General features: G+C 47.2%; 2 protein-coding genes across 3 annotated transcripts in view; both read left to right on the top strand.

Annotated features, from left to right (window-relative positions):
* Nucleotides 1–24,084, top strand: part of LOC119437522 (uncharacterized) — a 478,366-nt gene that overhangs the window by 183,790 nt on the left and 270,492 nt on the right. The gene's annotated exons all lie outside the window — the stretch shown is intronic.
* LOC119454424 (uncharacterized) overlaps nucleotides 76–24,084 on the top strand; it is a 72,357-nt gene continuing 48,348 nt past the window's right edge. For both annotated transcript variants that reach the window (XM_049660646.1, XM_049660645.1), the window contains exons 1-3: nucleotides 76–444; nucleotides 13,563–13,602; nucleotides 23,413–23,483. In XM_049660646.1, the coding sequence (XP_049516603.1) occupies nucleotides 119–444; nucleotides 13,563–13,602; nucleotides 23,413–23,483 (437 nt within the window). In that variant the 5' untranslated portion in view covers nucleotides 76–118. The remainder of the gene's footprint in view (nucleotides 445–13,562; nucleotides 13,603–23,412; nucleotides 23,484–24,084) is intronic.

Here is a 24,084-nt window from a genome sequence, read left to right as displayed (position 1 = left end):
CGAAGTTCGAAATGGAAGAGAGGAAACCGAAGAACGACACTGAGGCCACGCCATCGCGCGCTGGCGCGAGAGGCCGACGTGGCATAGGCGAAGCTTGCTCGCGCTTTGGAATGTGCAGATGGTCGAGGCGGACGGACTTCGCACTACCTCGGGAAGAAACTGCATCGGCCTCCTACCAGCCTTGGGCACCGGAGTATCCCGCGGCATCGAATTGCGCCGTCTCCTGAAATACTGGGCATCCACCCACTCGGAAGCGTCGCCATCCCGCAAGACGCCTACGTTTATCTGGCTCGCCGCATCTCCAGAGGGGGCCACGGACGCCGTGTCCTACGTGTGCGGCACCGCGTCTCAGTGCACCACCATGCAAGCGTCATACGCCGTGCAAGGAGCCCGGTGCCAGACTGTGCTCGTAGCGAGGGGTTCCAGGCGCCTGCTGATATACAGGTAAACGTCAATTTGGTGTTTTGTGTATTAAACCTTACGTCCGCTGCGAGCATCCATAGTGGATAGGTTGATTTTTTTTCTACAGACCTACTCCATGTTTGTAAACAGCGGTAGGCCCCGTCAACATATTTTTGGCCCTATACCGACGTCGCGTAGGCTCCGCCAACGTTCGCCGCCGCCGCTTGCACGCCCTAGAATTACTGTATATGCTACCAAAGGTAACAGTAATCCTAGCACGCGCGGATGGCGCATTTTTTTTAATAGGTTGGGGGTGGAGGGTGCTAAAACCACGATTTCATTATGACGCAAACGGTGGTGGGGGGGGGGGGGCGCCGGAATAAATTTGAATACGTGACGTTCTTTAATGTGCACCCAGGGCACATTAAAGAACGTGACGGCTGACAGCGCTTGCAGCCTGGCCTGCAGCTCATCATAATGCGTTTATTTTTGACAACACGATTAACCTGGGCTTAAATGAATTGGTTTTGCCGGTGTAGATAGTGCGAATAAGAAACAAAACGGAGAACTTGCAAGTCAGCCGTGCCGCCTCGCTGAGACGGTGGTGCTTGTTTTCCGTCTGCGACAAGAAATGCCATCGGATCGTTACTCCTGATCGCGCCAGTGGTTTAGTCCTGGGCGCTGCTTTACGAAACACGCGCAAATTCGAGATATTTTTTCTATTAAAAACTATGTCTTGTTAAAAACAAGCTGTAGCCGATTTCTACGTCGCCCTGAGCGGCTATATAGAAGCGATCGCCTCGGTGATTGCACAGGCGAGGAACCAGCCCTACAGCGATGCCGCCTGTGTAGGCCCCCGCAATCTCAGCTGTTGGACGCGGCCGTCCGACCGCTCCAACTCTGAATTAGCACTCTACTTTTTATTTCGCGCTCGAAATTTAATTGACACGCCTGGGCGCGTTTATGACATCCACACTGCAATTAACGCAGCTGTGCCCTTGCTGCCTACGTATGTGAACACGTGATAGGATATCTATACACAGCAGGTGGCTCGATTCTTTGAGGTGAAAATAAATTTGAATGTGACGCGCTTTGTGGAGCATCTGCTCGATCGACCTACATTCAAGGCTAATCCTAATCTAGCTTTCCCACAGTGCCGCAAGAAATTGTAATGACACGCTAATAACGGTCCTCGGATCATATATAGGTTGGATAATGTACGCCATTCAAAATAAGAGACGCCTAACCTTTACGAAATGTTTTACGCATAATGGTGATCTGGTATGAGGATCCAACTTTCGCTGTTTACCGCGGCGGCCCATTGCTTGCGACGGTTTTCATCAACAGGGCCATAGGCTACGGAGGGGCTCCGGGGCTCGAGCCCCCTCTGGACCTTTCCGGGGGGGGGGGGGGGGGGCTACCCCGGCCGGTGATGCCGAAGCCCCCTCCCCCGCTCCTCAAATGTCATTACCAAAGTCCTTTTACCCAAATCATTCATGGTTTCTTTTGAGTTACCTGTACCCTTTCCCTTAATATGTTAATGTGGCTAAACGCTAATTGCGGCATTGTTTACGCGGACGTGCACGGCTTTTATTCATGCTTTCGCTTTATTTCTGAAAATCCTGACAATAGGAAAACAAGCGCATTAGAAGCACCAACGGCGGCTACCTCATCCCTATTCTTTCACTTCAACATGTTACTTTAATTTCCAGTGTGAACACCAAGCACCGACACATTATATTTCAATGTGTGCTCAGGACAAAGTTTATTATATTTTTAAAGAGAAAGTGGTAGCCAACTGACAATTATTTCTAATGATATGGATAGCCTATGTCTAGAGAATGAATATTTTTCGGCATGTTCAACTCGCTACAAATTGCTTTGCGTGCTTTTTTGACACTGAAAAAGACCTGCAGACTTCAGTGACTCCTTCGGCAGAGTCTTTTATCAACGGTGTGTGAAATGCACGTGAATGATATGTGTCTTAGCATTGCTTCTCTTTCCAGTAGGTAATGCTAGCGAGTCATGAAAAAAAAAACTTATAATAATTTACAACATTTATTGTGGGTGGAAATGTCGCAACGTGCATGTAGAGGCCATAAATATATATAATTAACTTAGTAACCAAAATGAGGCCAAGCCGAATTCACTCGAAATCAGAATCAATAGCTGTCATGCGAAGCAGAGCTCCTACTACGACTCGGAATAATAATAAAAAAAAGAGGCTGCAGTTTCGCCGCAAAGGCGAAGCAGTATTAGTGGTAGCGAAGCGTAAGACAATTACGCGAAGGAAGATACTTCCCGTATAAATCCGTGTAAGAGCCGCATCCCCAACTTGAAAGCAAAATTTTTAAAAAATCCAACCGAGAAGCAATCCCGTGCACCGCTGATTCCGATTGTGCTCCACTACAAATTTTCCCGCGCGGCGTACTTTCACGCGTCGGAAATATATAAGCGTAGCAGCTGATTGCCACCGCGACTAAAGAAATAGTCCCACTGACGCGACTCGGCCCAGCTCGAAGCGCGGGCTGCCATGTCCTCTGTCGGCGGGGTCACCGGCCGTCCTGCTTATGACGTCAGTCTAGAGCGCGCGCCCATTGGTGGATGCTGGTATGTATCCGCCTTTGAGGGGCAAATGTCGCGGCCTTCTAAAGTGGTACACGACTATAGATGGCGAGCGGAGGTGATCGCGGAGGTTTACGGCGGATTTCATACTCATAATAAGAAAAATTAGATAAAATGGCCCGGTTCCATGTAAGGCTCGTCAAAATTGCGGCAAAAAAGTGCGGCCCTCACACGAGTCTGTACGTTGGTTATATCGCCTATATAAATTGTAGTATCATTTACTTACTAATTAAAATAACAACCATCGTGCAATGCACCGACCATGTAAGCCTGTAAATATCTCGCCGGATGACCACGAGCAGTCGATTTCACAACGCTGGCATTATGAACAACGCCGGCAGCGGGGACGAATGGTTCGTACAGCCATGCGATTCACCGCGACTCCAAAAATTAGAATAATCATCACCATCTGCATATTTGTATGTCCACTACAGAACGGCCTCTGTCAGTGATCTCCGATTACCCCTGTCTCTTAACTTAGGCTAAGCGATCTGCAACACTTGGGGCGCGGAAAAACAGCCTAAGAAGGAAGACAGCGTGCATGAAGTTAGCAGCCATCCCTGCTCGCCCTTGATCATTGCACCCCACCTAATGATTACCAACAATTAGATACGGCACGCAGGCCGCGTAAGCGTCAACCGCGCAGTCATTCGCAGCTGCGGCAGCGCGAGATGAGAAGACGCGTGGTATCGTCCCTATGCGTGCTTTTGATCACGTGACCTGACCGCGTGGGAAGACAATGTCGATCAAGTCGCCATGCTTTTCGGCTCAGTGTTACGCGCTTTTTCTCACACCCACATTGTATGGGTCGCTCACTTATAATACTTTTGGACTTTATACGGAATATCACGGCAACGACCACAGCGAAAATATGCCTGGAGTGTCGATACAATTGCTGTCGCAATAAAAGGAGAAATAGAAAGCAGGCGTCGAACTCGCTTCTACCGCGGTTGCGGATGCTGCAATGTGCACCGGTTACAAACACAGCATGAGCACCAATGACAAAACCAACAGTGGGCACCTCGCCTATCGGTACTTCGCCAGAACCCGTCTGACGATCAAAAGGAAGCGTATTTTCCACCGTATAAGCACCAGCGGAAACAACGCTAGACGCGCATGGGGACAGCGCACGCGAAGGGACCAGCCATGTCGGATGGCCCAAGCTTGAACTCAGCGCAGATTAACTCCAAAATAAGGCGCGGGACCCGCGTATGTATGGCATAGGCAAGAAAAGTAGTAGTTGAGGACCCGTGTGTTCTAGCTGCTAAGCGAAAGAAGGCTCCACACGGCTATCTAGAAGGTTCCTCCGCTCACGTGTTTCCATCAGCGAGTGACATGTACCGCCAGAGGTTCTATGAAGTACTTGACAATGTGCTGTCTTCGTTAAACAACAGGTATCCACCTGATGTGTGGCAGCATAAGTCCCACATTGAGCAGCTTGCCATAGGGGAGTCCTATGGTGATAGCGCGTTCTACCGTGACGACCTTGAACCAGGACGCCTGATTTTGCACAGAGATATGCTGATTGACATTTTAAGCCAGCAAAGGTCGGCATCATTGCACACATTCGAGGACGTCGTACACATGTTTACGGGGGGCAAGGGCGAACGCCTGCAAAACCTTTTGCCGGAAATTGCCAAGCTAAAGAAATTGCCTTGGCCATACCGGTCTCGTCGACCACATCCGAGAAGTCCTTTTCTTGCCTTCGGCGACTGAAAATGTACTTGCGGTCGACGACTGGACGAGCCCGTTTGAACCATCTGGCAATTTTGCACGCCCACAAAGAACTCTCCCGCAAAATCAGTTTGAATAAGATTGCCGACGACTTCATTTCCTGGTCACGTACCCGAACGAACACTTTTTGAATGATTGTGAAATCATCGCATTAGACAACCAACTGATTGATGTATTTAATAGGAGAGAGAAGGGCACCAACTTACAAGTCAAAGCAAGCCACCTGGCATAGAAAACAACGCAAGAAGTTATACAAAGGAACGAAAAGGGGGTACATATAACAGCTCAAGCAGAGTGAGGCCATTTGGGTAAGAAAAGGCGCGTGGTTGCGTTATGTGTAAAACTCCCGAGTCCATGCTGTGCATTTTACTTTATTCGTCATATGCTTCATTTGCCACTCAGTAACACAATACACGCTGTTCCTATATTTGATATCGAGTCCTTTCGCGGTTTCGAGGTATCTCTGTTAATATGTTTATTTATTTGGGCACCTGATGATTTTTGCTCTATAATCTTTGATTCTGCCTCCTGAAAATAAGCGAAACCAGTAGCATAACACATGCTTTGACAAGTAATGAATCTGTTGCGTTACGGAATCACATTATACTTATGCTAGTAATTATGTCATAAGTTGTGTTCACGAATTGTTATACATCGTTTAGTTTTTATATAAGTTATGTCTTATCTTCTCAACAACTGACCTTTCATCAGGAAAATATTTCTTGATTGTCTTCTGTATTAAAACTTTTACAAGGCGTTACATTGCTTTTTTCATAGATGTGTACCTGCGACGTAATACGCACAAAACAAATATGTGTATCTCCCTAACGTGTTTAACTAAATCCGCTTGTCGCATGGCTCATCCGAGAGACGCCTCTCTTGTCGGTGCGAGGGGACTCGGGCTGTAAAACCGAATTGTGTCCTACTCTGAGGTAATGGAAATACGCATATAAGCTCGGCACTTCAGTGAATTAACAGTCTTTCGAGGTCACACGAAGTTTCCAGTTTAACTGTTATTAAAGGTAATATATATATATATATATATATATATATATATATATATATATGCGCGTACACAGGTTTCACAAAGCTGGTCAGGCCCCAGCCCCCCACACCCCGGAAAAATTAAAACTTTCCGCCTATGCAGGAAACCTATGAAAACTTTCGCCTCTTGCGTATTTCGACGCAACTCGGCTCGTCGGCATACCACGTTTCCATTGTTGTACAATTGTAGAATTAAGCAGTCACATATGGAACCGCACAACCACCCGCCAAACCCAGCGGGTGCTGTGGTAGGCGCGACACGGGCGGCGGCTCGGCGGCGGAGTGCCTACTGCGAAACTAAATTCCGGCAACAGCGCCACCGCATTTTCATGAATAGCGCCGTGGTTTAGGTCTATAGAATTGAGAAAATCAGATTTACAACATGTTTTGTCTCGAAAAAATAACGTAAATTTTCATTAATTTTTGGAGGGTCCTACAATAAAGGAAGCGCTCTACCTACAGCAATTATTAGCAATCAAGCGCATTATTCAGCTGTGTTTGCGTAGTGACATGATTGATGGCCAAATTTTTACATGGTGAAACGCCTTAAACTAATAGCAGCATTTTGCATGGTTGGATTAAATTGAATGTTATCGCAGTACATTGCTAAATCGCTCAGTGAAATTTTAAAAATAAAGAAATGCGTCGGCAACCTTACGGGGCATCACACAGTTGCGTACTGCGTTGCGTTCATATTCCAAGCGTGATGGTCACATGCTGACATAATTGTTAAGCGAATTCCTGATATGGTCCTTTTAAACTAGTCTCACGCAAGATTACATGGCACAACCAAGTGCGGTTATCAGCTTCTCAAACTCTGCGTTCTTCATTATAATATTCAAATGGCCTGCGCCCTACGTTCACGCACGTGTCTGCGTAGCCATGCCTACTGCCTTATGACCTTAAACTTCACGTGCGCCTTCTCGTCGACACTGTGCCGCTGGTTTAGAGTCATCTGCTTTGACAACTTCACAACGATGCGTAGCTGCTCCATCTTGTTACGTTCGGCGACCAGCGGGGGCAGCGATCTTGAAGTATCTCCTGATTGCCTGTGACGAATCGCTTCGGGAGGCTGAAGAACATCCCGCCGGAAAAGATCAGCGGTGACACCATGCCTCTACACCTTTCAAAGAATACGTGTCGCCCGGGCGCCGACCAAGATGCTCGGAAGAGGAGACTCTTCCAAAAGGGCCGCTACTACGACGCTTTCTCACGGTGGCTGGACAGACCAGCTGGCCGCCAAGGCCTTTCGCCAAACAAACCCGTAGATGGCTGGCCCATTCAAGGAACAACAGACGCGTCAGTTCATGTCAGGCGCGAGGCCTCCTGTCTACGAGTGTCCCCTCCTTTCTGTGTGGGAGTGAGCAGTTAGTGCCCGAGGGCACTTCTCCGAATGTGTTCTGGAAACGAAGGCGCCGGGGGATTAGGCACACCCTCGCCTTCAAGTCGGACCCTTCGGTGACTCGACGCTCCGATTGGAAGATGGGGGGGACCGCAGCTTGGCCTGAGGAGTATTAAGCGGACTTTTGCGGGCCATCGGGAGTGCTCTCCCATCTACCCTGACATGTAACCAGTGCTTCGATCCAGCGTTAGACTGAGGAGACGTATCGTTCTCCTACTTCTCATGTAAATAATGTAAATAAACACAGTACTCTTCGTTCTCGATGAGTACCTGTTCCTCCTTTCAACAACGTCTTCAGCGTGGATGAGGCGGACGAGGGCATGAGCCAGCTACCACTTTGGATATGCCCGACTCCAACTCTTACAACTACTGGCGAGCCCACGACTCCCAACTCTTAACAATCTACACAACCAAACGTTTTAACGCCCTTAAGAGTCTACAATCAATTTGTCGCCAGACGAACAACCGTAGGGTGTTAATACAAGCACCTTTATTTGGTAACCACACTTAAGGTAACGTATTTAGCTGAAGTAAATGCGAGCCTCTCTGGCTTTGTGGCGCTTTGTCGCGGCCACCCGTACGGCTGATCTTTTCCTGCATCACTTTCCGCGCTGAAAGCTGGGAACGCCCATCAAGTCGAATGGCGGGGCATTTGAATATACAGCTCGAATGACAGGGTACCTAAACAAATTCATCTTGCCCATTCATATGCTGCTTCATGCGTTGCCTGTCCACTTTGGCTGTCAAATCTGGGACGTCCTGACGCAGGCCGCCCATAACCCTTTGATGTTTTGCAGCAGCCTCTGCCGTGACTGCTAGATCGTAGGCAGTCTTAAAAGTCAGGTCTTTCTCGGCCAACAAACGTTGCTGCACAATGCTGTCAGTAATTCCAAAAACCAATCGGTCCCTCAGCATTACGTCAAGAGGAAGCTGGCTGTCGTTGAACCCGCAGTTATCGGCTAGCTTGCGTAAAGCTGTAACGTACTCTGCGACAGATTCGCCGTCGTGCTGATCTCGCTTCGAGAACACGTACCTTGAATACAGCTCAGATGGCTTCGGGTTGATGTGGTTCTTCACGGCTTTTACGATGGACTGGTAGCCAGCGTTCGGTGGTCGGAGAGGCTTTACGAGGGTAGCTATCAGGGAGTAGGTATCCTCCCCACAGCAGCTCAGCAATACTGCCCTCTTGTCGGCGTCTTCCGTGACCTTGTTAGCAGCGCAGCATAGCTCTATACGCTCGACGTAATCCTCCCATGAAGAGTTACCATTTAGGTGAAATTCGCCGATACGAACACCGAAGGCCATCTTGCCGGCAACGCCCTCCCCGCACGGGCACAACCGTGCCTCGTCGCCACTGTAACAACCGATGTGGACGCAGTAGCAGCTTTTGCAAGATTGCTTTATTGCACAGAAAACAAGGGTTTATGAAGGTACGGTGCATCGCTTATCAGCACACGTGCGATGGGTTTCAACACGGCAGACATGCGCACAAGATAGCGAATTCAATCACGTCACTGTTATCACAACTTTTTTCTGTGGAACGAAACGAAAACCGGAACGAAAAACATTTCGTTCCGACACCCTGATCTGAACTGTCCGCCCAGCGTCGACGGCCATCTGCGGCTTGTAATGTTCTCTGCGCAGCAGTCTGCTGAGCCCGATCAAGCCTGGTTGTAGCCGCGCACTTATCTCTACGATTCGCTTCTTCAGCAGTGATTTGTACCTTGGGAGGAGACGCCGTACCGAATACGTATCCAGAATACGTGGCGCACATATCACATCCCTTGACCCGTGGCACGGTACGTTGTTGTTGATGACGATTAATGTTTGTTGCAATCATTCAAAACGGGCTGGTGACAAATAGTCACCTAGCCTGCTTGAGTGAACCAGGTCCAGTTACATGCAGCATGCAATTGCTATATGCAACTTACATGTCAGGCACCCTGCGTTTCTCGGGCGAGTTCGGGAGAGCTCTTCCACAGTGATCCTCGAGTTACTTTTCACGAAATCACGTCACATTACAGAGGGGATAGGCAGAGCTTACCCTCCCCCGATCATAAGCTCAACAGATCACAATCTAGCACGCTCCGCATCCTCCAGACGGAGTCCTACCCCTCTAGGGGCTTTCTTAACAAGCTTCACCCCGACATTGATCCATTCTGCCCAGATTGTGGCACTGAATTTTGCTCATTAAACCACATGCTCTGGCAGTGCCCTGTGTTACAGGATTTTAACCAAGAGGAAGACTGGACGAAGGCCATCACAGATCCCAGACAAGACGTCCAACTCCTGGCTGCCCAGAGGGCCCGTGAACGAGCGGAGAGGCACAGCCTCTCTGTTCCGACATGGGACTAGCCAATGGCTAGCGGGACCCCCTGCCTAGCTTCTCAGGACCGAAATAAAGTGTTTACTACTACTACTACTACCCTGCATTTGCAGGCACCTTAGCTAGATGGCGCCACCTTATTGACGGAGGCTCGCGCAGCTCGGGATCGCGTTGATTGCGCGCCTCCTCTGAATCGCGTCTCGTCGTCTGCTCCTGCGCACGCTGCGTTTGCAGGCCTCTTACCTAGATGGCGCCACCGTACTAGCGGAGGCTCGGGTCGTCTACGCCTGCCTAGAGAGCGTTTATAGGGCTTTTTTCCGCTGCGCGATAGCAAGGCTTGCGTGGCTCTGCGGGCGTGGGTTTTTTCGCATTTCCGGCGATAACGGTTACGGTCACCAGTGGAGGCGGCGGACACCATCGTGAACCAAAACGGCTGTTGTAATGAGCCAATAAAAGCTTACACTGTAAAAAAAAACAAGCACCATTCCGCTGCTGTGAAGGTGGATTACCAGCGAAGATGTTTAGCACACGATATACAGGTGGCACAAAATTTAGATCAAAGCTATCAGTAAATTTTACTTCTCTTGAGCAGTGACGGCGGTGATCCCGAAGAACGACGCAGACACATTTTATTTTGATCGGTAGCATACATCCATGTGGAAGACTGTCGCAACCTCGGGAAGCCGGAGGAAAGTAGACACGCGCGAGGGGACTGCTACGCCGGGAGAGCGTAAGGAAACTAGGCACGCAAGCGCTTTGAACAACGACAAAGAGAGGGCGGTGGGAGCGTACACATGGCCGACGCGGGTCGCACAGCGGCAAATATTTGAGAAACCCTTATTATCTACCTGACAGTCTACCGATCTTGAAAATGGTGATAACTAGTCTACTGGAAATGCACATCCAAGTGAGGAGACGTATAAGCTTTTGCGTACAACGAAGCGATTTTGCATCAAATTCGGGAGCTGAGTTTTTGCACACGCAGATTTGTTGACGCACATGAAAAATGAACGGAACCCTACCCATAGACAACTTCGCTGTAAAAAAAAAAGAAAAAAGAGAAGAAAAGACTGCATCGACACGCGACACAACCTCCGCCATCGACAAATCGAGTACCAACCAGGAGATCTGGTTCTGGTTTCGACTCCTGTCCACCGCAAAGGCCTGTCCGAGAAACTTCTCAGCCGGTAATTTGGGTCTTACAAAGTGTTGCGGTGAGTGTGTGACCTTAATTACGAAGTTCCTCCTGACGGAAGCCAACGAACTCGACGTCAGGCCACCATCCGAGATTGGCCACGTTGTGTGGCTAAATTGATACCGCACTGCTTAACCACTATGGTCTTTTTGGCGAAGGTGTTATTGTCGTTGACCAATCACTTAGTGCCTCCGTGCCTATATCAGTACGGATCAGCAGGCTTTTAGTAACCCGCCATGATTTCTTAGTGGCTATGGTGTTTGACTGCTAAGCAGGAGGTCGCGGGATCCAATCCCGGCTACGGTGGTCACATTTTGATGGGGGCGAAATGCGAATAAACCTATGTGTTCTCAGACAACACAATAACATCCTCAGGATGTCCCGAGTATGTCACCCTGAGGACGTTATGATGTCCTCTGGACGTCCTCTAATGGTACTAGAACTGCACTAATCCAGTCCTATTGTCCGGCCTCATAACAACCTCAGGACGTCCTGGAAACAACTTTTCAGGACTTTTTCAGTTCATTTTGCAGGGCTTTGCATACTTTGCAGGGCTGGTTGGGTACTGCATTTCATAATATCGTCTGCAATTGCTGCTTATAATCTGTTTTCAATACTATTTTCATGCATTAAGGGTCAACGTGTTTCCGGGAGCTTTTGTTGAAATAAGCACTGCCCCTAGAAACGCACATAGGCACGGCTCAGTAGCTGACACAAACAATTAAATCAAGATAATCATTTATTTGTAAATTATGACATCGATCGTGTTGGCAACTTCTTTGCCCAGCTTGGTAGTCCGCAAAGGAACCTAGAAAAAGAAAGTAAACAATGAATCAGTACAATGAAGAGTAGAACAAGTGTATATGCTGTCCGTGAACTTACGAGATTGCATGTACTAGCAATTACATAGGTTGTTCCCGTCCTTGTGGTAATATGATAACATGTTATGAATAAACACTGCACTGGGTCGGTCCGCGCCGTGGAACGAACAAAGTTCTACCACCATGCCGGCAACTTGACCCGTAAATGTAAAGCAAAGTTGTGGCAGTGCGATTGATCAGCTGGCACCACGCCATCACTATCGGCCATCAGCACACAACTTACACGTTGGCATCGTTCCAGTGAACGCGATGAAGGGTCCAAGCATATTTGTTAAACATCTGGCTATGGAATTTCGCCGTGCATGCTGCGTACCCGTCGAGGAGCCCAAGGTGGAAACGTGGCAAAATAAACGAGTGGGAAGACGACACAAGCTGCGAGTGGCAACTGAAGGGTTCATTCTGCACTCAGCAGAATGCAGTGTTAGAGTGATAAGAGACAGAGAGCACCCAAAAAAAAACTCGAGGCAATCATTGTGATTACGAACACCGGCAAAAACGGCATGACACAAACCAACAAACGCACAACAGTCGAAAACGGCGGCATTGCGAGACAAGGGCATACAAGACAGGCTTGCGCGTGAAGGAAGAAGCGAAAAGCAAAGAAAAACAAAGCGCTAGTACACACGTATGGCGAGCGGGAATCGGGAACGAGACAGGAGATTTTACCAAGTGCAACATAAACCCCTCAGTTCCGATTCAGAGCTTGTGCCGTCCAATCGCTCGAGCGTCCATGTCTTTTGCGCTGCAAATCAACTTTACTGAATGCCGTAACATTGTCAACATGTTTTGGCACAAAACACCAATCGGCAAATTCACGAAATGGAGCTTATCTATCAGCAATATCAAGCACCCATAAACGCGAATTTTGATGATGCATAGGGGCTTACTCTTATATATTTAATACACAAATGAATTATGAGAAGACTCACCTCCGCTCATGCCTCCAATGCATGCTGCCATCTTGACTTCAACAGTCGCTTGGCTTGGCTTGGCTAGCTTGATCCAATACTAGCTGTGATGGATTGGTAAAATGTCCTCTTCTGTTTTGGACTTACGCCTTGCTGTTTGAGATGTAACGCGGGTGCAGGAACCGCTTACCCAAGCAGGGGTAAAAGAAAAAAAGCGACAATTTAAATTCGACTTTTTTATGATACGTATCTGCTTGCCAGACAATGAAAGTGACGAATTGTATTTCAAGCTGTTATCGTCCGCAGTACGTCCCCGCAAGGATGTTTTCAGGACATTGCATTGTCCTCAGAAAGTACCCGAAAAGACGTTTCTCGGTTGGTCCAGCGGACGTCGTCCTCAGTACGTCCTAAAGACATCACAAAATGTGCGAGGACTTTTGTGCCATTTGAGGACGTCCTCAGTACGTTGAGTGTTGTCTGGGTTTAGATTTAGGTGTACGTTAAAGAACCCCAGGGGGTCCAAATTATTCCGGAGTCCTCCACTACGGCGCGCCTCATAATCAGAGCTTGATTTTGGCCCGTGAAGTCCCATAATTTTTTTCAGAAGGCTTCTGTGTGTGCATGTGGCTTTGCGCATCTGGTTGTGCGGTGCCCTCGGATTGAAATGTGACAGGGAACATTTAATCGAACCTTGAATATGCGCGCGTACTCGAGAGAGTACCATGTCATGTCGCTAGGAATCTGGTCTAAATTACGTCGATGTCACATGAAATGCAGACGGTGGAAACGAAAATATATGCATAATTTAGCCCTAAATTGACGCGTTTAATTTCGTGAGCCCTGTACGTTCCACCTATAGTATGTATGTCTAACGGCAAGTGACTGCACGTGTTCAGATTGCTTTTTTTTTCGCTCCCAGTGACTGGAACTGTGTGCATGTGTGTACGTATACATGATTGTTCCGAGCCCGTCTGTGCTACATTGAGTACCTTGAAACAGTGTGGCGAGATAATCAATTTATGATTCATGCGTTCGTTACTTTCAGGCTCAACGACCAGGACACACGTGACAGAGATTCTTTTAAGGTAAGCACGCATGTGACCGCCTATGCGCAATACGAGTTCTGCCTGCGTCTCTCTAACCACTAATGGAAAAAAGAGGCATACATGTCTACGATATTAACGTCACTCGAACAATGTACTGAGAGAAAATTTTACTTCAGCTGCTTCTGTCTAAATACATGAATATAGAGAAATTGTCTTGCTAATAATTCACTGCATTGAGTTAGATTAACTGTATTTCATTTAAAAATCAAGGTTAAAGCCTACCACTTGTAAACGGACCACGTCTTTCTTTTTATTTAGGTCACCACAAATTGCACGAAATATGAAGACAATATGAAAATAAACAAAAGGGGCATGAAGTTTACAGCATTGTCTTTCAGCACTGAGGAGACATATCACAATTTTGCAAATACTTGGGCCAAAACTGACATAGACCGCTTTGAAATATACAGCTTGTGAATACAATTTCAGCGAACACCGGTAAACGATAGCGTTTTCATGTAAGCCGTGAACCGATACGTTATATCAGTTAATTCATTCAAAATGTTGTAACAAGCACTGCGTGGTGGCTCAGTGGATATGGCTTACTGCTCTGGGCAGTCGGGTGTTAGTTCGAATGCCGCCGTCTGCGGTAGCATTCCGATAGGGGCGGAAGGTTAAAAACGGTCGGGTGTCTAGACTTAGGTGCACACTGCAGAACCTCAGGTGGTGTAAATTAATGCGGAGCTACTGCGGTGTTTCACATTGCTCGTGCGCCGCTTTGCGAATGGTAATCTCCATGCCGTATTTACTCGTTTGTAACGCCCCCTTAATTGTGTCGAGCACCAGATCCTCATGGCCGGAACGAAAAAAAAAAATGCAATGTCGTTCAGTGTAAATCGGGTACCAGTTTTTGTAATTAAAGAAATATAAACTCAGTGCTCTTTACTGTTAACTCAGTAGTTTGGACATTGCTAATAATTTTTTCTCACTTATAAAAAGAAAACTAATTGTGTCCGAGTTACAGTAGACTGGGAATAGATCATCGTCGCCGTCAGCCCCTGACAGACAAATTCTGTGAAAAACGCTTTGGCTCCATGCCCAGGTTTGTAATGTTCAACAAGTGTAGGTTACTTGGAGAATAAAACAATAGTGACAGAGAATGAACTGGCATTGCGGATGCGTATTGTAACAAGTACTTGGAAAATAAGTGCTCATTGGTGAACCCCCTTATCGAAAAAAAAGAACTAAATGTTTGCTGCAGTGATAAATGGTTCTAATTCTCTGCATGCCTTCATGTCTGTGTTATTCCTTCTCTCAAACTCATCCCATTAGTTTTCGAACATTTTCTTTCAGATTATCTTTCAAACTGATTGTGTGTGTGCCTGCGCCTTTTTTCTAACTGAGTCTTTTTTTTTCTAACTGCTTTACTTGAGCCTTTTTGTGATTTGCATCTTGTTCATTCTTTCCTTCTCCTTCCCGTATTTCGATTTCGCATTTATGTGTTGATGTCCACCGCTTTCCTGGGGAGTAGGAAGACGTTGTGGTTCCCCGGTGGCAATTGCCAGTCTGCTTCTGGCATTCTTTATCTCTCTTTCAAGTATATTGACGCTTTCACGCCAAATATAATAATCAATAATCAATAATCAATAATTTATTTATTGTGCTCAGGAACAACCATAAGGTCGAAGTGCTGGCTGGCGCACGTATACATAGAAAAAGAAATACAACAGGGGAATATCAGTAAAAGAAAAAAAAACAATGAATAAACAATAACAATCATTAAAATAAAAGTGCACATACAACAAGGCGCAAAATGCATACATAAGAAAGAGGAGGAGAAGGGAAGTTGAACAATATGTGAAAATAAGAGACAATAATAATAATGATGATGATGATAATAAAAATATTAATTAATCAATCATTCACTTATCGTGCCCAGGAACAACCGTGAGGTCTAGGTGCTGGCGCACGTATACATAGAAAAAAAAATACAGCAGGGAAATATCAGTAAAGAAACAATGAATAAAAATAATCTTGAAAAGAAAAGTGTACATACATGTAACCGAAGTCGCAAAATGCATACATAATAAAAAGGAGGAGAAGGAAAGTTGAACAATATGTGAAACTAAGACACAACAACGGAAAGCTCAGAGCAGAACAAAGACAGAGTTGTGCAAAATATCAAGGTCATGAAAGTGGGCGTTATAAACACTCTGTATTCTATGGACGGTTGAGTGTTTGTGGTGACAGGCAGATACATGGAAAGGTCTGTGTTCTCTGGTGATCTTGCGCGGAATACGAAACGTGATACAACTGAGGAGTTCGGGGCACATGAGGATACCGTGAAGGACTTTGAAAAAGAAAAGCAGGTCAGCGCGATTAAGTCGGCAGCTAAGTAAGGGCAATGGCAATAATCGAAGAGTGCTAGAGCAGGGCCCAGAGTCCGTGTTAGCAAAGCGGTGATGATATATGCTTTGAAACTTTTTCTGCACCCTATCTGTAATGTCATTGTTGGATCTAGAAATGCCGTTCCAGACGACCGACGCGTCTTTGAGTTGTGGAAGACTGATTGTTGAGTACAACTTGCGGAACGATGTAGGAGAATTGAATTCTGTCGACAGCCTGCATACAGAGCCAAGAGTGCGCATGCCCCGCTCTGCAACGCGTTTAGTGTGAGCGGAAAAGTGTAAGGTTGTATCAAAAAGTACACCGAGATCATTGATCTCACGGACCTTACACAATGGTACAGAATCTACTGAATAAGATAAAGAAATGCTTGCTGTTCTGCGAGTGAAAGTCATGACTTTGGTCTTACCAGCATTCAAGGTGAGGTTATTATCTGTGCACCATTTAGAAAAAGATAGCAGGTCAGACTGCAGGATGCGACAGTCATCAAAAGTGTGAATTGCCTTAAAAATCCTTGTCATAGGCATATAGAAGGAATGAAGAATGCCGAATGGCGGAAAGAACGTCATTAATAAAAATTTAAAAAAGGACTGGTCCTAACACTGATCCTTGAGGAAAGCCGCTGGTTACCATGTACGAAGAAGACGTTTGGCAGTTGACGTTAAGGAAACATGATCTACCAGTAAGATAACTCCGCAAGAGATTTACAATTGACGAGTCAACACCAAAGTGCGTAAGCTTGATGAGATGCAGTGAGTGGCTTACCACATCAAAAGCATTGCTGAGGTCGCAATATATGGTGTCTACTTGCCCCCTTTGAACTACCGGCACGGAGATATGTGTCATGAAGTTTGCGAGTTGTGATAGTGGAGCGGCCGGTGACTAAATCATGCTGATTCGGAATCAATGTGTTCTTCACAGTACAAGACAATACGTTGTGAAGAGCAAGCTCAAAAGCTTTAGACGTGGCACAGAGAAGATAAATCGGGCGATAATTTGAGACATCGGTTTTACAGCCAGACCTAAATACAGGAATAACACGAGCAGTTTTCAACATGCGAGGGAAAGTCGATGTATTCAGAGAGCTATTAAATATACATGTCAATGCTGGGGCAAATATACCACCGTATGCTTTTAAGATTGCGTAAGGGATGCCATCAGGGACCGCAAGATTGGGAAGGCTTCAAACGCTTAAGGCATTCGCTGATCAGCTTTTCATCAAGCAATACAGGACTAGATGTGGGAGCCGCTGTGTGCTGCTGACTTACAGCAGTGTTGAAACCTGAAGGTTTATATAAGGAAGAGAAAAAACAAAACAATCCGCGACTGCTTCGACTTATACTCCACTAGAGTCGAGCAGGCGAAAACACTCTCCGCAATTACTAGTACGCTTGCGGAAAACTCCGCCGGCCGGTCGGAGGCGCTCTTCTCCAAGAATGCAATATATGAGTCATGATCACGCTTATAGAGGCGTTTGCAGAGAGTTCGAAAAAAGCGGATTTCTTCTCTCCACTCATTAGGCACAGGAATTCTGGATTTACGGTGCGCGCGATCTTTATGCTTTAGGGCAGTTATAAGTTCAGATGAGAACCAGTGGTGATAATTAGAGCGCCAAGGACTGTACTGAGGAATGTATTGGCGCATACCGCTCAAATCAAGCTCCGTAAAGTGATCTATTTGGTCATCAACATTGATTTTATCTGTGACCAGGGACCAATCTCTGGTGGACAAGAAATCATACAAGCCAACCTAATCACCCCGCTTGAAAGCAAATCGAGAAGATTCATTAATGCCATTGGAGAAGCTCTGCCTCAAGGCTGACACAGAGGCAGTTATCTTAAATGAGGGGTGAAACTTATCGGGACGGACAAGGGAAATGTCAGAACGGGAGACATCTATAGCTTGAGCATTCGAGAGGCAAAGGTCTAAAACGTTGCCACAGGAATTGGTGATCAAATTGTGCTGCTGAAGAGAACAGAATGACAGAAAGTCGAACAACAGGCTGCATTTGTTCTCTATGTAATGATTATAATGAGAATATGTAAGCATGTTCCAATCAATTCCTGGTGTGTTAAAATCACCAAGAAGGATTGCTCTGTGCTTTCGGTGGGAGGATAAGAGGCTTTTAATAGAAGAGATGACCTCATCAAGCAAAGCAGGAGAAATATTCGGTGGAACGTAGAAGGTTCCGTTTAACAATGTTTTCCAACGCGCTAGGCTGCCTTCAAAGCAAATCGATTCCTGTACACATTCTATGTCGCTGCACCTTACACATGTCAGTGAGCTGTCAACGGAAATAAGTACGCCACCACCTTTTTGTTTAACTCCACTGAAGTCCCGGTCACTGCGAAAAGCGTTATAATGTGGCGGAAGAAAATCTGAGCAGAAAATTTCACTGCAGAGCCAAGTTTCGGAAATAACAAAAAATAGGAAAGGAATTCGAAATGACATTGGCGAAAAATTCACGTGCCTTGGTGCGAAGTCCACGAACGTTTTGGTAGAAAATGTCGAGATTACACACGACTTTGATCGTTTGGGGTCTTCTCTGAAGCATGAAGCATACCGTCGTGTAGCACCCCACGGAACGGCTTGAACAGGCATCCCAATGGCCACATAGACAGGTCGTTCAGGCGCTTAAGAGCTTCATCGTCGACGGCTTCGTCAGCGCAGACGAGAAATGAGGCATACGAATTATGCCTAGTCTTGAGGCGTTTGCAGGCAATCGGCGGTGCTCCGACGTTTGACAGGTGAGCAGTCAGATCCACAGAGGTCGTATTATGAGAAAGCCTGGACACAAAAATGACTTTCGGTCGCGGGGCGCGTTTCGCTTCAGATATTGCCTTGCTCTCCCCAACTCCAAAACAAGCAGGCCGACGTTCACTCCGAGTTGCATTGGAGGGATGGTCAGCGATGACAGCACTCGGCGAAGCAGTCTGGACAGTCGCAGCATACGTTTTCTTGGACGGGGGGAGCGGCAGCACAGTAGGAGAAATGGGAGACGGCTTGCCAAGCACATCACGCAGGGAGCGCACCTCGACCCGTAGCACACCTGTAGTCTCGGCCTGCTGAGCGGATGCTTGTTGTCACTCATCGCTGAGGAAGGATATTCCCCCGAGCGCCTGAAGGAGAAGGCCACGGAGGGCCGCCGTGTCACCGACCGCCTCAAAACCGGTCCCGACGAGAGCGAGGCCCTGTGGAGGGGTCGCCAATGGGCAAGCAACGGGCGTATAGGCATGGCTAAGCCTAGCCGGTGGAATGTCGGCGTTCTGGCACAGGTTACACGTGAAAGCTTTCTCACCAGACATCAGAAGCTCAAAGTCCTCGTCGAGCCATGCAATACACTAATAATAATAATAATAATAATAATAATAATAATAATAATAATAATAATAATAATAATAATAATAATAATAATATGCACAGCCATCGCGACTTTTAACCAGATATTGTGAAGGAACAAAATAACCCGGTAAAGGGGTTAAGTTGAATAAAAACAGTAAATACAGTTCTTGAGCAGCTTGGTTCAAGTTACGTGAAAGACCCAGTATGTAGTAAAATAAAGAGAACGCTTGACTTACATATGCATTAGTACTTTTGTATACAAAATTATGTCCGAAGCAGTGCTTTTCAAGCATCAAATACTTTATTCCAAGATATTGTCACGATTCAATGGCAAAGACAAAGACATTGTAGTGGGGCTGGGTCAGAGGCTCTCTTGTCGGACTCAAACCTGCTGGAACCTGTGCGCTCTGTGCAGTCTTGACTAGGCAAGCGCTAGCCGTTTACGGTTAATTAAATACTCCCCGTAACATCTATTTGGTGGAGGTTGCGGGCTCTATTTCACCCGGCCCTGGATCTTCGGAGCGGACGCCACGTTTCTCCCGCCTCCATGGCCGAAGACAGTTCGCAGTCATCGCAGCCCGCGCCCGCGGCGCCGGCAACCGTGGTCCTTTCGCAGCCCCTCGACCCTGGCACGTTTTGCGGCACGGACACCAAAGACGTCGACGATTGGCTCCTATTCTACGAGCGCGTCAGCAAGCATCACAGGTGGGATGAGACTCTAATGCTTGCCAACGTCATTTTCTACCTACGGGGCACGGCTCAGGTGTGGTTTAACACGCACGAAGAAGAACTTACAAGTTGGGACCTATGCAAGGAGAAGATGCGCTCATTGTTTGGCCGATCGGCCGCGCGCCAAATGACAGCCCGGCACGAGCTGGCGGCCAGAGCTCAGACGTCCACGGAGTCGTACGTCGCATAATCCAAGACGTACTAGATTTGTGCCGTACCATTGACTAAGACATGCCAGAGACGGACAAGGTTGGCCACGTGTAGAAAGGCATAGCTGACGATGCCTTCAACATCCTCATGTGTAAGAACTGCACCACGGTTGACTCCATTACCACTGAATGCCGGCGGTTTGAAGAAGCAAAAAGCAGGCGGATTACTCAGCGCTTTAACAGACTCCTGAATACAGCTGCGACCTACTCGTGTGATGATCCCGTGGCGCCCCCTCCGTTCTCGCCGCCTAACAACTTGGTCAGGATTGTTCGCCAGGAGCTCGAAGCCATGGCTCCAGCCGCTTATCAGGCACCTGCTCACGACCATTTGGCGACAATATCTCTCATTCAGGCCGTCGTACGTCAGGAGGTTGCAAATATGGGCGTCGTATTTCCACAAGCCCCCAGTTACGCCCCTCCGCCCATGGGCGCTTCCGGTCCTCCCACTGAACACCACACCGCCCCAATTGTTGCTGCTGCCGCTTCCGCTCCCCGGTTCACACCCCGCTACCGCAACCCTTCTGAGTGGAGGACGCCTGACGATCGACCAATCTTTTTTTCTTGCTCCCGCGTCGGCCACATATCACGCCACTGCCGCAATCGTCGGAGTTACCGACCTAGTTTCCCCGGTGACCGCCGCCAAGATCGTGGCCCGTACTACAGCACATCTTTTCTTGACGACCAACTCCCGGCCCGTGATCCTCACCGTCTTTCTTCGCGCTCAGAATCGACCTACGCCGGTATTGCCGCACAAGGACACTGGTCCAGCCGATCGCCGTCACCTCAGAGTCGCCAGTCGCGCTCCCCTCAACGCCGTCGCTCGCCTTCTCCGGCTTCCTCTGGACACCACCCGGGAAACTAGTTAGTGCAGCTCCGGGAGGTGAGGCTGCATTGACGACAAGGACCGCAAAACCTCTATCGACCCCTACTTCAAGACGCAATTTGCTCGGTGTTCTCGTCGACGGCGTTCCCGTTACTGCTCTCATCGATACTGGCTCCCACGTATCTGTTATCAGTTCTACGCTCCGACGCCGCCTACGCAAAGTGCTGCCACCTGCCGTCTCTGCTACTGTGCGAGTAGCTGACGGCACCCGAACACCTGTTCTTGGTATGTGCACTGCCCGCGTTACTGTTGCCGGCCACCACACTTCAGTTCTCTTCGCTGTTCTCGACGCTTGCCCGCATGATGTCATTCTTGGCATTGACTTCTTGAGCGCCCACTCTGCCCTCATCGATTGTTCTTCTGGCATTTTGCGGCTCGAACTGCCATTGTGTCCTGATGTCACCGCATCAAGTAACGCTCGCCTACGTTCCCTGCAGTTTCTACGACTACCCGCGCAGGCTGCTACCTACACCCTTATGTCACCGTTTCCCCCAGTCGCTGATAGGGAATATGTGGTCGCTCCCCTCACAGATCTGATCCTCTCGCGCAACATCGCACTTCTCCCTACCGTAGTGCTTATTGCCAACAACAAAACGTTGCTTCCAGTCCTCAACTTTTCTACTTCGACCCATGTTCTTCCTCAAGGAATTTCACTAGCCGAACTGTCACCTTTGGAAGAATGTACTGTTTCTGCATTCGCTGCTGACGCTGAGACCGCGACGCAACCTGCCATACCGGCGCCAACCCAGGCCGTTTACGGTTAATTAAATACTCCCCGTAACAATATTGTGAACAACGCAGCACTAGTTTGCAAAAGTTTTTCAGGCAGCTAGAAATTCAGGCATCAGTTACACGAGTGTTAAACGACTGACAAAAGAGGCGTATTACATGTGAAGGTTACGGCAAGTTTTCCGGACTAGGAAGTCGAAGCCTTTGACGACAAAGCAACAAACAGAACCCTGGAAAAATTAAATACTGATATATAAACTATAACATACCCGCATTAAATTACTATAGGTATACCAAAAATACCAAAGTAAGAATCAGCATCGGGTCGTAATTGACAGAGCGAATAAATCCTCCGGGAGGTTAGATCTTCGTGTTGACCAGCCTCGTTTGCCCATAAGCTTACATGCTCATTATTTTGAGACAGATAATTGACTACTGCATGTCACCCTAATGCAGGAAAAACTGAGAAAGTAACCTGCTCTGTATGAACACTATCACAGTGTGATATCCGTTATCAAGCAAAAAAAAATTGCTGCTCGTTGACATTGTATTTGTTAAGCTATATTTATAATGCTAAAAGCCTCAGCACGATATCGAACGGACTAGTCACCCGACGTTCGTCCTAGCAGGATTTCAGATGTAGCATTAGCTCGTGGGCTCCGATCTAAATACATGGCAAAGGGGAAACCATTTTTCTCGGCACACTGCTTCAAATTTGATGAGGTTTGTTGCATTAAAATAAAAAGTTAGAATTTTAGTGATGGTTGGTACCAAATTTTCGTTTGTCAACTTTTCGATGAAAACTGTAAATATAGTAAAGAAATTAATAAAAATATATGCCTATAGTATTACACATAAAGCGGACCAAAGCGATGTAATTTACACGTCTGAAATAAAGCACTAAATGTGGATACAAATTATGCAATATACTTGTAAACAATTTAGCAAATTCACGTAAGATATAAATTGATATATGAAATTTGCACGCTTTGGATGCTCTAATGGATGTTCTTGGTTATCTGTACTTGGTGCAGAGCTACGAAATTGTAAACTTCGTCCTTCTATTTTTTCAAACCTAACAATTTCTGAATTTTTTTAAACTTCAGGCTGGTAAATCAAAATTCTGCTTCCAACAGTCGCTAGAGTTTAACATTCTCTCTAAACTGCAAAATATTTCATTAAAATCGACTTAGTTATTTCAGAAAGGCGTTTCTGCGTTTTACATGTATTTGAATAGGCGGCATCAGAGGTGGTACCGTGCTGAACAGAAGTATCAAGACTGATGATGCTGGCAGGAAGCCGCGCAACACCTCTGTAAATAGAGCCAAATGAAGATTTAAAACAACAGCGAAGCTGCCTCTTAAGAAGCGAAAGATCTGGCATGCGTGTGCTATGAAAGGGAAAGGCGCGTGAACGAAGAAATTCTTTCTTATTGATTCTCGCTAGCGTTGACGAGCGCAATTTTGCAGTTGCGTAAGCTATGGTCAACTTATCGGCAGTGTCTATTGCTTCTAGTCGTCGTTTAGACAAGTACCTGCGGCGTGTTTGCAGGATCGCAGTGTTGGAGCGAGTGGCGCGGAGCATGGCGGCGGCTTTCCAGGCCGTATCTGGCCACGTAACTGGTGAGTCTGCTCTGATCAGTGGCGTTCGCAACCCCGAGACGCGGACGTCGCGCGACCAAGTTGGTCACGCATTATAAGGTTGACAGAAAGCGAGCGTGTTTCGCTCAGCTCGCTCGCTGCTCGATTTTCTTCAGCTCGGTGACGTTGAGTTCCAATGCTGCTGAACCGATCAGCGGAACCGGACGTTGGAATACGCTTAGCGTTTATTTGGCGGGGCGATGGTTTCGCGACCAGACGTGAACGGCAGCAGTCACTGAACTCTTCGATGTAGCTGCAAGCAGTCTGTCCTTGCCAGTGTGAACAGCAGCCGACGCGTGAGTCGCTGCCTAATCGCCAGTAGGCGTCAGTCGCGCGACCTATATCGCCGCTGTGAATGCCGCCATGGTACAAGTGCAACTTTGTCCCGTTTGTCGGAGCAGAGAGGTCACTTACGGAGAAATGTTGCTTTCCGGCAAAGGCATCACATCTGTGATCATTGCCAATGCACGAGTTCATCATTGTAGTACGCAGTTTTGTTGTAATATATACTGTCTTTTATTGTGCATATTGTCATTCATCGTATTTAAACGGAACTGTTAGTAACACACTTTTAAAACGGCGC

This window comes from Dermacentor silvarum, chromosome 1, assembly GCF_013339745.2.
Source record: "Dermacentor silvarum isolate Dsil-2018 chromosome 1, BIME_Dsil_1.4, whole genome shotgun sequence".
Lineage (NCBI taxonomy): Eukaryota > Metazoa > Arthropoda > Arachnida > Ixodida > Ixodidae > Dermacentor > Dermacentor silvarum.
The sequence above is the reverse complement of the archived record's forward strand: the minus strand, read 5'-3'. Positions and strand labels throughout refer to the sequence as shown.